We start from the raw sequence: 13,878 nt of genomic DNA on the forward strand, positions 1-13,878 counted from the left end.
ACGTGCTCGCAATGAGAAACTTGCACAACATCTTTTGTCCTACCAGCCGGTGGCAGCCGAGCCTCAAGGGAAACTACTGGATATTAAGGTACTCCTTTTAATAGAGTACCGAAGCAAAGCATTAACACTCCGTGAAAACATGTGATCCTCACATCACTACCATCCCCTCCGGTTGTCCCGATTTCTGTCACTTCGGGGCCTTTGGTTCCGGACAGTGACATGTGCATATAACTTGTAGATACAATCTAAGCAACAAGTATAGAGCTCAAATCTAAGATCATGCCACTCGGGCCCTAGTGACAAGCATTAAGAATAACAAGATTGCAGCAACAATAACTTCACAAACTTTATAGATAGACTAATCATAATGTATCATCCATCGGATCCCAACAAACACAACACCGATTACATCAGATGAATCTCAATCATGTAAGGCAGCTCATGAGACCATTGTATTGAAGTACATGGGGGAGAGTATACCGACATAGCTACTGCTAGAACCCGTAGTCCATGGGGGAACTACTCACGGAGCATGATGGAGGCGATGGCGTTGATGGAGATGGCTTCCGGGGGCACTTCCCCGTCCCGGCAGGGTGCCGGGACAGAGTTCTGTCCCCCGAATTGGAGTTTCGCGACGGTGGCGGCGCCCCTGGAGTCTTTCTGGAGTTTCGTTAATTGGTACGGTGTTTTTAGGTCGAAAGGGCTTTTATAGGCGAAGAGGCGGCGCAGGGGGGCACCTGGGGGCGCCACACCCTAGGCCGGCGCGGCCTAGGCCTGGCCCGCGCCGCCATGTGGTGTGGTGGCCCCCTGGCCCCTCTCCGACTCTTCTTCGGTGTTCTAGAGCCTTCCGGAGAAAATAGGAGGTTTGGCGTTGATTTCGTCCAATTCCGAGAATATTGCCCGAACAGCCTTTCTGGAACCAAAAACAGCAGAAAACAGGAACTGGCACTGTGGCATCTTGTTAATAGGTTAGTTCCGGAAAATGCATGAAATCATCATAAAGTGCAAGCAAAACATGTAAGTATTGTCATAAAACGAGCATGGAACATCAGAAATTATGGATACGTCGGGGACGTATCAGGGTGGCCGGCCAAACTCCCTCATGGAAGGGGGGAATCCCACCCCAAGTGGGATTCCCACCTTGGGTAGGTTTCCCTACATATGGGAGGTTTCATTGTTGGGGTCTTATTCGAAGACTTGGATACCAACACTTGGGGATTTCCACCTATATAATGAGGAGGAGAGGGAGGGGGCTGCCGACTCTTGGCCGCACCACCTAGGGCTGCCCTTGGCCGGCGCCCTAGCCTCCCCCTCTCTCCCCAAACCCTAGCGGTCTCTCTCCTCCACCACATCCCGCACGCTTAAGCGAAGCTCCGCCGGATTTCTCCACCACCACCGACACCACGCCGTCGTGCTGTCGGATTCAAGAGGAGCTACTACTTCCGCTGCCCGCTGGAACGGGGAGGTGGACGTCGTCTTCATCAACAACCGAACGTGTGACCGAGTACGGAGGTGCTGCCCGTTCGTGGCGCCGGAAGCGATCGTGATCAAGATCTTCTACGCGCTTTTGCAAGCGGCAAGTGATCGTCTACCGCAGCAATAAGAGCCTACTCTTATAGGCTTTGGAATCTCTTCAAGGGTTAGTCTTGATCATCCCCTCGTTGCTACCGTCTTCTAGATTGCATCTTGGCTTGGATTGCGTGTTCGCGATAGGAATTTTTTTGTTTTCTATGCAACGTTATCCTACACATACTTGTCCATATGCAACAGCGGAGCGTGTCTCTCTCCCATACAATGAATGTTAGGATCTATTTTATTCAAATAAAACAAAAACAAAAACAAACAGACGCTCCAAGCAAAGTACATAAGATGTGACGGAATAAAAATATAGTTTCAGGGGAGGAACCTGATAATGTTGTCGATGAAGAAGGGGATGCCTTGGGCATCCCCAAGCTTAGACGCTTGAGTCTTCTTGATATATGCTGGGGTGAACCACCGGGGCATCCCCAAGCTTAGAGCTTTCACTCTCCTTGATCATGGTGTATATCATCCTCCTCTCTTGATCCTTGAAAACTTCCTCCACACCAAACTTAAAGCAACTCATTAGAGGGTTAGTGCACAATTAAAATTCACATATTAAGAGGTGACACAATCATTCTTTATACTTCTGGACATTGCACAAAGCTACTGAAAGTCAATGGAATAAAGAAATCCATCAAGCATGACAAAACAGGCAATGCAAAATAAAAGGCAGAATCTGTCAAAAACAGAACAGTTCGTAAAGACGAATTTCTAACAGGCACCAGACTTGCTCAAATGAAAAAACTTAAAACTAATGAAAGTTGCGTACATATCTGAGGATCACTCACGTAAATTGGCATAATGTTCTGAGTTTCCTGCAGAGAATTAGACCCAGATTCGTGACAGCAAAGAAAACTGTTTCTGCACAGTAATCCAAATCTAGTATCATGCTTTTATTAGAGACTTTACTTGGCACAACAATGCAATAAAACTAAGATAAGGAGAGGTTGCTACAGTAGTAAACAACTTCCAAGACTCAAATGTAAAACAAAATTACTGTAGTAAAAATATGGGTTGTCTCCCATAAGCGCTTTTCTTTAACGCCTTTCAGCTAGGCGCAGAAAGTGTGTATCAAGTAACATCAAGGGACGAAGCATCAACATCATAATTTGTTCTAATAATAGAATCATAAGGTAACTTCATTCTCTTTCTAGGGAAGTGTTCCATACCTTTCTTGAGAGGAAATTGATATTTAATATTACCTTCCTTCATATCAATGGTAGCACCAACAGTTCGAAGAAAAGGTCTTCCCAATATAATGGGACAAGATGCATTGCATTCAATATCCAAGACAACAAAATCAACGGGGACAAGGTTATTGTTAACGGTAATGCGAACATTATCAACTTTCCCCAAAGGTTTCTTTGTAGAGTTATCAGCAAGATTAACATCCAAATAACAATTTTTCAATGGTGGCAAGTCAAGCATATCATAAATTTTCTTAGGCATAACAGAAATACTTGCACCAAGATCACATAAAGCATTACAACCAAAGTCATTAACCTTCATCTTAATGATGGGCTCCCAACCATCTTCTAGCTTCCTAGGAATAAAAGTTTTGCGTTCTAATTTCTCTTCTCTAGCTTTTATGAGAGCATTTGTAATATGTTTCGTGAAAGCCAAATTTATAGCACTAGCATTAGGACTCTTAGCAAGTTTTTGTAAGAACTTTATAACTTCAGAGATATGACAATCATCAAAATCTAAACCATTATGATCTAAAGCAATGGGATCATTGTCCCCAATGTTGGAAAAAATTTCAGCAGCTTTATCACAGGCAGTTTCAGCAGCTTTTAGCGCTTGTGCAATTTTTCGCGCTTTGCATTAGAAGTGGAACCATTGCTAACACCAATTCTTTTACCATTATTAGTAGGAGGTGCAGCAACATGTGTAGCATTAGCATTACTAGTGGTGGTAATAGTCCAAACTTTAGCTACATTATTCTCTTTAGCTAGTTTTTCATTTTCTTCTCTTTCCCACCTAGCATGCAGTTCAGCCATTAATCTTATATTCTCATTAATTCTAACTTGTATGGCATTTGCTGTAGTAACAATTTTATTTTCATTATCCCTATTAGGCATAACTTTCAATTTCAAAAGATCAACATCAAGACAAGACTATCAACTTTAGAGGCAAGCATATCAATTTTTCCAAGTTTTTCTTCAACAGACTTATTAAAAGCAGTTTGTGTACTAATAAATTCTTTAAGCATGGCTTCAAGACCAGAGGGTGTATTCCTATTATTGTTGTAATAATTCCCATAAGAATTACCATAGCCGTTGCCATTATTATAAGGATATGGCCTATAGTTGTTACTAGAATTGTTCCGGTAAGCATTGTTGTTGAAATTATTATTTTTAATGTAGTTTACATCAACATGTTCTTCTTGTGCAACTAATGAAGCTAACGGAACATTATTAGGATCAACATTTGTCCTATCATTCACAAGCATAGACATAATAGCATCAATCTTATCACTCAAGGAAGAGGTTTCTTCGACAGAATTTACCTTCTTACCTTGTGGAGCTCTTTCCATGTGCCATTCAGAGTAATTAACCATCATATTATCAAGAAGCTTTGTTGCTTCACCAAGAGTGATGGACATAAAGGTACCTCCAGCAGCTGAATCCAATAGGTTCCGCGAAGAAAAATTCAGTCCTGCATAAAAGGTTTGGATGATCATCCAAGTAGTCAGTCCATGGGTTGGGCAATTTTTAACCAAAGATTTCATTCTTTCCCATGCTTGTGCAACATGCTCAGTATCTAATTGTTTAAAATTCATTATGCTACTCCTCAAAGATATAATTTTAGCAGGGGGATAATATCTACCAATAAAAGCATCCTTGAATTTAGTCCATGAATCAATACTATTCTTAGGCAGAGATAGCAACCAATCTTTAGCTCTTCCTCTTAATGAGAAAGGGAACAATTTAAATTTTATTATGTCACCATCTACATCTTTATACTTTTGCATTTCACAAAGTTCAACAAAATTATTGAGATGGGCAGCAGCATCATCAGAACTAACACCAGAAAATTGCTCTCGCATAACAAGATTCAGTAAAGCAGGTTTAATTTCAAAGAATTCCGCTGTAGTAGCAGGTGGAGCAATAGGTGTGCATAAGAAATCATTATTATTTGTAGTTGTGAAGTCACACAACTTAGTATTCTCAGCAGTATTCATTTTAGCAACAGTAAATAAAGTAAACTAGATAAAGTAAATACAAGTAACTAATTTTTTTGTGTTTTTGATATAGCAAACAAGATAGTAAATAAAGTAAAACTAGCAACTAATTTTTTTGTGTTTTGTTTTAGTGCAGCAAACAAAATAGTAAATAAAATAAAGCAAGACAAAAAACAAAGTAAAGAGATTGCGATGTGGAGACTCCCCTTGCAGCGTGTCTTGATCTCCCCGGCAACGGCGCCAGAAAATTAGCTGCTTGCGCACAGTTGACGTGGGCGTAGTAGCTTCCTTGTGACAGTAAAGCACTCGTCCGTTGAGAACCCCAAGAGGAAGGTATGATGTCGTACAACAGCAAGTTTTCCCTCAGTAAGAAACCAAGGTTTATCGAACCAGTAGGAGCCAAGAAGCACGTTGAAGGTTGTTGGTGATGGAGTGTAGTGTGGCGCAACACCAGGGATTCCGGCGCCAACGTGGAACCTGCACAACACAACCAAAGTACTTTGCCCCAACGAAACAGTGAGGTTGTCAATCTCACCGGCTTGTCAGAACAAAGGATTAGATGTATAGTGTGGATGATGATTGTTTGCGTAAAAACAAGAGAACAAAGATTGCAAAGAGATTGTATTCGATGTAAAAGAATGGACCGGGGTCCACAGTTCACTAGAGGTGTCTCTCCCATAAGAAATAGCATATTGGGTAAACAAATTACAGTTGGGCAATTGACAAATAGAGAGGGCATGACAATGCACATACATGACATGATGAGTATTGTGAGATTTAATTGGGCATTACGACAAAGTACATAGACCGCTATCGAGCATGCATCTATGCCTAAAAAGTCCACTTTCAGGTTATCATCCGAACCCCTTTCGGTATTAAGTTGTAAACAACAGACAATTGCATTAAGTATGGTGCGTAATGTAATCAATAACTATATCCTCGAACATAGCATCAATGTTTTATCTCTAGTGGCAACAGCACATCCATAACCTTAGAGGTTCTTGTCACTCCTCCAGATTCACGGAGACATGAACCCACTATCGAGCATAAATACTCCCTCTTGGAGTTACAAGCATCAACTTGGCCAAAGCATCTACTAGTAACGGAGAGCATGCAAGATCATAAACAACACATAGATAGATTGATAATCAACATAACATAGTATTCTCTATTCATCGGATCCCAACAAACACACATGTAGCATTACAAATAGATGATCTTGATCATGATAGGCAGCTCACAAGATCAGACAATGAAGCACAATGGGGAGAAGACAACCATCTAGCTACTCGTGGCCCCACTTCCTTTCCCCGCAGGTGTTTTGGAAGCTTCGTGAAAAAATAGGGGCCTGGGCGTTGATTTCGTCCAATTCCGAGAATATTTCCTTACTAGGATTTCTGAAACCAAAAACAGCAGAAAACAGCAACTGGCTCTTCGGCATCTCGTTAATAGGTTAGTGCCGGAAAATGCATAATAATGACATATAATGTGTATAAAACATGTGGACGATACCATCACAAGGGGTGGATGGTACGGTGGTTGTGCCACATACAAACAAAAGGTATAATCTGTCAGGGGCTGTTGGGAGACATGGCACGTGTAAATTGATCATGATCTCCGGGATGAGGATGCCTTGAGATAATGGATGAGATGCAAGCCATGTGGCGTTGACGTCGGCTACACATGTACACCCAATCGATAGGAAGTGCATATCCGCAAGCGAGGTGGTGGCGTGCTGCTTTCTTTTGGTGTCGCCGCGCTCCGTTTAACACGACTCTCCCTCCCGGTCGATCGGCGTCGTCGCCTTCCCCGTTCCTACTTTCTACACCAGCACGTTACGGGCCCACCTGGCAGCGGCCGGCCGCGGCCTTACTTATACGGTACTACCCACGCCAGCACACGGCGGCACCGACCACCACCCAAACCCAACCCGACCTCCTCCCACTCCCACCGGACAGACGTCGTCCCCGCTCGCTCGCTCGGCGACCTCCGCCGATCCGCTCGCCCCTCCCCAGCCGTCGCCATGGACGAAGCCAAGGGTACGGCGCTCTCAATGCTTGACCTCTTACCCCGTTTCAGCTCCGCGGCCGCGCGCGCGCGCGCGCGATCGTCTCGAGGAATCTCGTGATCCACGATTCGCGCGCGTCTGCCCCCGATCGCGTCGATTTTGTTTTTCCCCGTCGAACGCGGCTCGAGATCCGACGAGCGAGGGGTACCTGCTTCAGGGTTTGGGACCTGTTTCTGTTCCGAAAATGGAGTCAATTTGGTCCGGTGCTCGCTCTAGTTAGAGGCAGAGCCTAAGCCGGGTGGGGTGGGTGGAATTTAATTTGGTCCGCTGCTCGGTCTAGTTCGATTGCTGCTGCCTTCTTCAGTTGGGGCGGGCGCAATTGTGTTCTTTCTCGTCACTGCTAAAGCTGTTCTCGCCCAACTGTCGGTGCTGCTCCTCTGTTAGCACTCGCCCGAACCAGAGCAATGGCGCCCACAAAAGCAGAGCACGGACAGGGTTCCGCATTCGACAAAACTAGGAGTTATACTGGGAATTCCGTGAAAGATGCAGACTATACACGATCATAGATCAGGATTCTACGCTTCCCAGCCTATGTTTGGTTCTGTTACAGGCAGGTCCAGCGACGGGTGGGGGGTGGGGAATGGGGATATAATTTTGTTCCTTGTAGTTTAATTGTTGAGTCTTCTTCTTCCATTGGGGCACAGTTTCCTTCTTTCTCATCCGTCAGTACCAAAATTGTTCTGGTCCAAACTGTCAGTGCTGGTCCTCTATTGGCGCTCGCCCAAAACAGGGCAATGATGCCGATTAAAGCAGAGCTAAGACAGGGTTCTGCATCTGTCAAATTGGGAATTCCGGTAGTACTTCTGTTGGACAGTTAGAATATGAGCAGCCATAGAGTAGGACATCCATGACTCATCAGGCAATGTACATTTTAGACATAATCTTGATACATGTGTATCTGCATATTTTAGTTTCTTGTTGAGCATGCAGTTTAGGTGTCGTAGGAAAGCAGGTGAAGCTTTAGCCATGCCACGGAAGGCATGATGCCTGTGATGGTCGTGCAATGCAACTAGATGGCGAGATGCCCAGTGCCGTATGAGGCGGCTGCATGGGAGAGCTGAAGCCAAGTGATGTAAGTGATAATGTGCATGTTGGCCAGGTCTTTGTACCGTGGAGAGAATCTAGGACAAAGCCTGGTCATGGTATGTGTTAGTGGCATAGGAATAGCCCGTGAGTTAGTTAGTTAGTGGGCAGGTTGTTGCCCTCGCATGGTGCACATGCTAGCTGTTTAAGGCATTGTAAATCAGATTATTTGGTAATGAGAAGGTGAGAGAAGATGTAGCCACGGTGGTGCCAAGGGAGAGTATTCATGGCGAAGCTTTTTTCTTCTTTCCTTGGCTAGTGTGAGTGCGTGCGTATTCTTGTGTGAGCAAAAGTGAGATTGAGAGTTGTGAGAGGTAGAACAAGGAGCTGAGAGATTCAGCTCCAACAGGCCAAAGGAGTGAAAAATGCCTGTATATGCCAGGTCATTTATGTTTCCAATGAATTTTCTTTAATTTATTCCATAAGGTGCTCTACTTTGTAACTTTTGATGACTTGATCCTGTGCAAAATCCCATGTAACTGTGCCTCATGAATTATACTCTTCGTTCTTTTGTAGTTGTGGAGGCCAAGGATGGAACCATCGCGGTTGCTTCTGCATTTCCTGGTCATCAGGAAGGTACTGGTTCCTAGTTTCCACTTGCTCTCTCTACTTCTTACTGCACTGCAAGACATTGCATATTTGACCATTGAAGGTCTTCTGTCCTTTTCTCCAGCTTTTTGTGTTTTCTCTATTTGGAGTACTGCTCAAAAAGACTTACTTGTGTACGCTTTGCTGCATTAAACAGCTGTACAGGACAGGGATCACAAGTTCCTATCAAAAGCTGTCGAAGAAGCTTACCGGGGAGTGGACTGTGGCCATGGAGGTCCATTTGGCGCAGTGGTTGTCTGCAATGACGAAGTGATAGTTAGTTGCCATAACATGGTTCTGAATTACACTGATCCAACTGCGCACGCTGAAGTGACTGCGATAAGAGAGGTAGGGTGCCATGTGGACACAGGCTATTCTCACAAGCTACCTGGTGCTTCCTGTTTACATTCCGGTACTTAATATATTTCTTCCTGTAGCCTCACTTGCTGATATAGGTTGTACTCAATTCACCCTTCATGCTTTTGGAACTAGTACCACTTTCTTCTTCCAAAGGGTATTATACATTGCGTTCACCTGTCTACACAAATGATATGGCTTGTGTTCTAATATCTTTTTCTCATTCTTGTACATGCTTATTAGTAGTGATATTATCTTGCATCACATTATCAAATTAAGGAACTTCAGTGTCTTTTAAAAAAACAAGCTACTTCAGTGTAACTGCATAACATTGACTATTCCAACACGGAGATAAAGCGATGTAGATAAACTCTACCAGCATAAAGTAGACTACTTGAGTACACTAAAGATAGGTCTAAGTTCCATAACAATGCTGATAAACTCTACCAGTATAGTAATGTTTTATTTTTTCATGACAAAGGTAAATGATCAATGAGTTACCATTGACAGTTTTTCATGTTATATTAGATCATTTCCATTGTCTAGTTATCTGTCCCACTAAATCAGTGTCCTGCATTTACTCTAGGCTTGCAAAAAGCTTGGGAAACTTGAGCTCTCCGATTGCGAAATGTATGCGTCCTGCGAACCTTGCCCCATGTGCTTTGGTGCTGTTCATCTATCCCGGATCAAGGTTCATTTCTTAGCCCTTGCCTTGCCATTCTTCATCTGGTAGAATATAGCTTTATCCTTAATCAACAATCTTGTCGAATGCTGCCATGCAGAGGCTGGTGTATGGGGCCAAGGCAGAAGCTGCTATTGCCATTGGATTCGATGACTTCATTGCTGATGCTCTCAGAGGAACTGGGTTCTACCAGAAGGCCAACATGGAGATAAAGCGCGCAGATGGCAATGGAGCTTTGCTTGCCGAACAAGTCTTTGAGAACACCAAGGAGAAATTTCGAATGTACTAATGTGCAGTTTAATTGAAAAGACTTTGATTTCAAAGCCCCTGATGTTCATAACAAATAATGTAACTTCAACATTATGTCATTGGTGATGGGCCGCAAACTATAATTTGAATATAATACATTGATCCTCATTGTGCTTCAATTTTTGAGAAACAAGCATTTTCATTTGCTTAGTATTAGAGGGAGGTGGCATTTTGGCTCATAGGTGCATATGCACCTATTATACAAAATAATTAAAAAACAAATTTTAAAATGTTCAAAAAATTCTGAAATAATGTTTTGGTGTACATCCTAACATTTTATGTTCGTACACAAGTTTTTGTAGAAAAACAACATTTTATGTGGCATGTACAAAAAAGAGAAAAAATATCCTGTACCTAGTCGTGTTGGAGCATCAACATTTATCATTTTTACACGAGACACACAAAAATATTTTTTTTTTCCAAAAACTTATATGTGAGCATAGAATGTCTAGATATACATACACAAATTTACTTCACAATTTTTTAACACTTCAAAATGTATTTTCACACAACGAGTTCATATGCACCCGTGTGCCGATTTGGATTTCCCGTATTAGAGTCTCTAATTTGCTCCTTCATTTGATCTTACTTCAACCATGAGGAACTAATTTTGGATTCATTGCTGGTGACAACAAGACCCTCATCACCAGCAAGCAATCTTCATTTTATTGATTTTCTTTACGGAATTTAACAATGCAACCTTTCATAATTTACTTAGCTTTTCTGATCCTGCTTTCTATGCTTAATTTGTTATTAACTGTCTAATCCTGCACTCCAGGTTCAAAGAAGTTCCTGAAACTGAGTTTCCTCAGCATTTCCGTTCGTGCATAACTATCATTTATTGCTGCTAAAATTTTAATGGAGAATCCCTACTCACGAGTTTGGGCACATCAAAACTTGTGTTATCCTGCTTTCCATGCTTAATTTGTTTGCTTTGTAGGCACTTGCAGAAAACAGGGCAATGGTGCGCATTGAAACAGAGCACAAAGCACAGACAGTGAGACAGGGTGCTGCATTAGTCAAAACTAGGAATTCTTGGAATATCTGTGGACGGTGCAGACTATACACAATCATAGAGTAGGTACATGAGTCAATGGATGGGAGTAAAATAATGTCAGGATATTGAAAGATATTTGTGCTTCGATTGCAGGCGTGTTAGATTGCCTGATTCCATTTCTTTTTTTCTTTTACTATTAACTTCTTTTTGAAACTGGTTACATACAGACTTCCCTTGTCCTACATATCAGTATTGTTTACAATCTTCTGATTTCATGGGCATCTTTTTTGTTTATGAGATAATCTTTTATTTCATTTCATAAGTTTTCTAGCTAGGTGCTACAGTTTAGTTTTGACTAATCATGCCCAAGATCTCATTTAACCGTTCCTCATGAATTATCTTGCTTCCTTATGTAGTTTTGGAGGCCAATGATGTAATCATCTCTGCATTTCCCGGTCATCAGGAAGGTACTAGTTATTAGTATCCATCTGCTATCTCTCGTTCATAATGCACTGCAACACAGGGATTTGTTATTTTCTGTAATTGGAAAGTGTTCAAAGAGACTTACTTGTTTACGCTTTGCTGCATTAAACAACTGTACAGGACAGGGATCACAGGTTCTTGGGGGAGAACTCTTATCCCTTTCTTCTCTCTCATAGCTACAGTAGGTTGAGAGTCGACCCCGGTGAACCGGGCCGACCCGAGGCCTTCCTCGGCGGCGGTGCCGGCCGGAGGTGGCTGAGGCGAGGTGCCGGACCTCATAGTGTATATAGTAGTTGCAATAATGGTAGGACTAGATGGCTCTGTGTTGGCGAGATGCCGTTCTTCGGCTTTATGCCGTTTCTTCAGCTTTATGCTGGGAGGGTGGTGCCAGTTCCCCGTGGCCGGAGCTGGTGCTGGCCGGCTGTCCTTCTCCTCGTGGTGGTGCTCTCGTGGTGGGGGCTGGAGGCTACTAGGATGGGGGCTGCTGGAGTCTCCAATAATAAGGCCTATGCTGCTGTCTTCTGGATCCGATGGTTTGATGCGCTGCTGCTCTCTCCGGCCGGCCATGGTGGCGAGGGGAGTAGGTGTGGTGGCGTGAAGACCTGCAGATCTGGAAGGGAGCGGGGAAATCTGCTGCAGCTTGGAGATACTCACATGGTGGCCTTGTTCGCTGCCATGATCCATGGCCGTTGGAACGGCCTCTCCTCGGTGCCATCTAAAAGGCGCCTGTTCAACCTCCTGTGGAGGCCTTTCTTCAATGGATCAGCACTGGAGCTTCTCTTCTTGTCCATCCCAAGTGGCAGTGGCAGGTTCCCCGGTGATGGAGAAGAAGGCCGGTGGTGTGATCCCTTTCTTCGTTGTGGTGGAGCAAGAAGATCAGGACTCTATTGCGTTTTCTCTTTTAGTTCTAGGGTCTTCTTGGCATATTTGGAGGACCAAGTTGTAATTTTCCTTTTATGTGTGTTCCTCTATGTAAAGCCCACCGTATAATGCAGCATCGAGGCCCTTCTGGGCCTCTCCCCAGTTCAAAAAAAAAAAAAAAAAAAAAAAAAAAAAAGATCACAGGTTCTTATCAAAAGCAGTAGAAGAAGCCTACCGAAGAGTGGACTGTAGCCATAGAGGCCCATTTGGTGCAGTTGTTGTCCGCAATGACTGAAGTGATAGTTAGTTGCCATCACATGGTTCTGAATTACATTGACCCTCCACATGCTGAAGTTACTGCGATAGGAGAGGTAGGGTGCCCTATGTACAGAGGCCACCAACTACTTGGTGCTTGCTGTTTAGAGCATCCCCACTCGTTGGCGCTCCCCACGCCCAAATCCGGCGAATTTTTCGTCCGGATTGGAGGAAGATTTGGCGTGGGGAGGAGTAGTTTCCCAGTCGTGTGCTCCCCAAGCGGCGTTTCTCGGGGAAAAAGAGGATGGCTCGGGGAATCCGGACGAAAGAGGAGACACGTGGGCGTGGGCGGTTGGTTTAGCTTCGTCCGGAGTCCCCGAGCGCGCCCCGGGGGGCCGGGGATGGCGTGGGCTCGCCGGATGGATGAAGGGTCAAATCCGGACGAAAACGAGGAACCGGGGGCGCGACTGGGCCGAATTTCGCCGTCCGGATGGAAAAAACGTCGCTCGGGGGCCTCGTCGGGGGACGAGTGGAGATGCTCTTACATTTTGATACATCATAAGTATTTTCTTGTAGTAGTCCCAGTTCCCGCTTAATGCTTTTGGACCTAGTACAACTTTCTTCTGGCAAAGGGTTTTATGTCTTAATCTCTTTGCTCAATCTTGAACATGCATGCTTCATGTTTTAGATTTTCCTGATTCTCATATTAGTACTGATATTATCTTGTATCACATTATCAAATTAAGAAACTTCAGTGTCTTCAAAAATGAAGCTACTTCAGTGTAACCACATAAAGTTGCCTATTCCAACATGGAGATAAAGTGATGCAGATAAACTCTACTAGCATAAAGCTAGTAGACTACTTCAGTACACAAGAGATAGGTTTAAGTTCCATAAAAATGCAGATAAACTCCACCGGCAGAATAATGTTTTATTTTCCACAGAAAGGTAAATGATGGATGAGTTACCATTGGTAATTTCACCTTTTATATTAGATCCTCTCCATCATTTGGTTATCTGTCCCACTAACCAGGGTCTCTGTTTTACTTTAGGCTTGCAAAAAACTTTGAAAAATTGAGTTATCAGATTGCGAAATGTACTAATCATGTGAGCCTTGCCCAATTTGCTTTGATGTTTTTCATCTATCCTGTTTCAAGGTTCACTCCTTACCTTAGCATTCTTCGTCTGGTAGAATACAGTGGCATCCTTAATTAACAATCTGTTGAGTGCTGCTATCGCTATTGGATTTGATGGATTTTATTGCTGATGCTGTGAGGAACAACCAGAAGGCCAACATAGAGATAAAACATGCAGATGGCAATGGTCCCCTGCTTGATTAACATGTCTTTGAGAAAATTTCGAATGTACTAATGTGTAGGTAAAGATATGGTGGGATTTCACGTCTGTAAAGCCCCCGATCCTCTGAAATA

The 13,878-nt window shown here is 43.5% G+C and overlaps 1 protein-coding gene across 1 annotated transcript; it reads left to right on the forward strand.

Annotated features, from left to right (window-relative positions):
* Positions 1-6,646: 6,646 nt before the first annotated feature.
* Positions 6,647-9,971, forward strand: LOC127291930 (guanosine deaminase). Its single transcript, XM_051321251.2, has 5 exons — positions 6,647-6,804; positions 8,433-8,492; positions 8,662-8,852; positions 9,448-9,552; positions 9,644-9,971. The coding sequence occupies exons 1-5, from the start codon at positions 6,789-6,791 to the stop codon at positions 9,830-9,832; spliced, it is 561 nt and encodes a 186-aa protein (XP_051177211.1). The 5' UTR covers positions 6,647-6,788; the 3' UTR covers positions 9,833-9,971.
* Positions 9,972-13,878: the final 3,907 nt, after the last annotated feature.

The sequence above is a fragment of the Lolium perenne genome, chromosome 4 (genome assembly GCF_019359855.2).
Source record: "Lolium perenne isolate Kyuss_39 chromosome 4, Kyuss_2.0, whole genome shotgun sequence".
Lineage (NCBI taxonomy): Eukaryota > Viridiplantae > Streptophyta > Magnoliopsida > Poales > Poaceae > Lolium > Lolium perenne.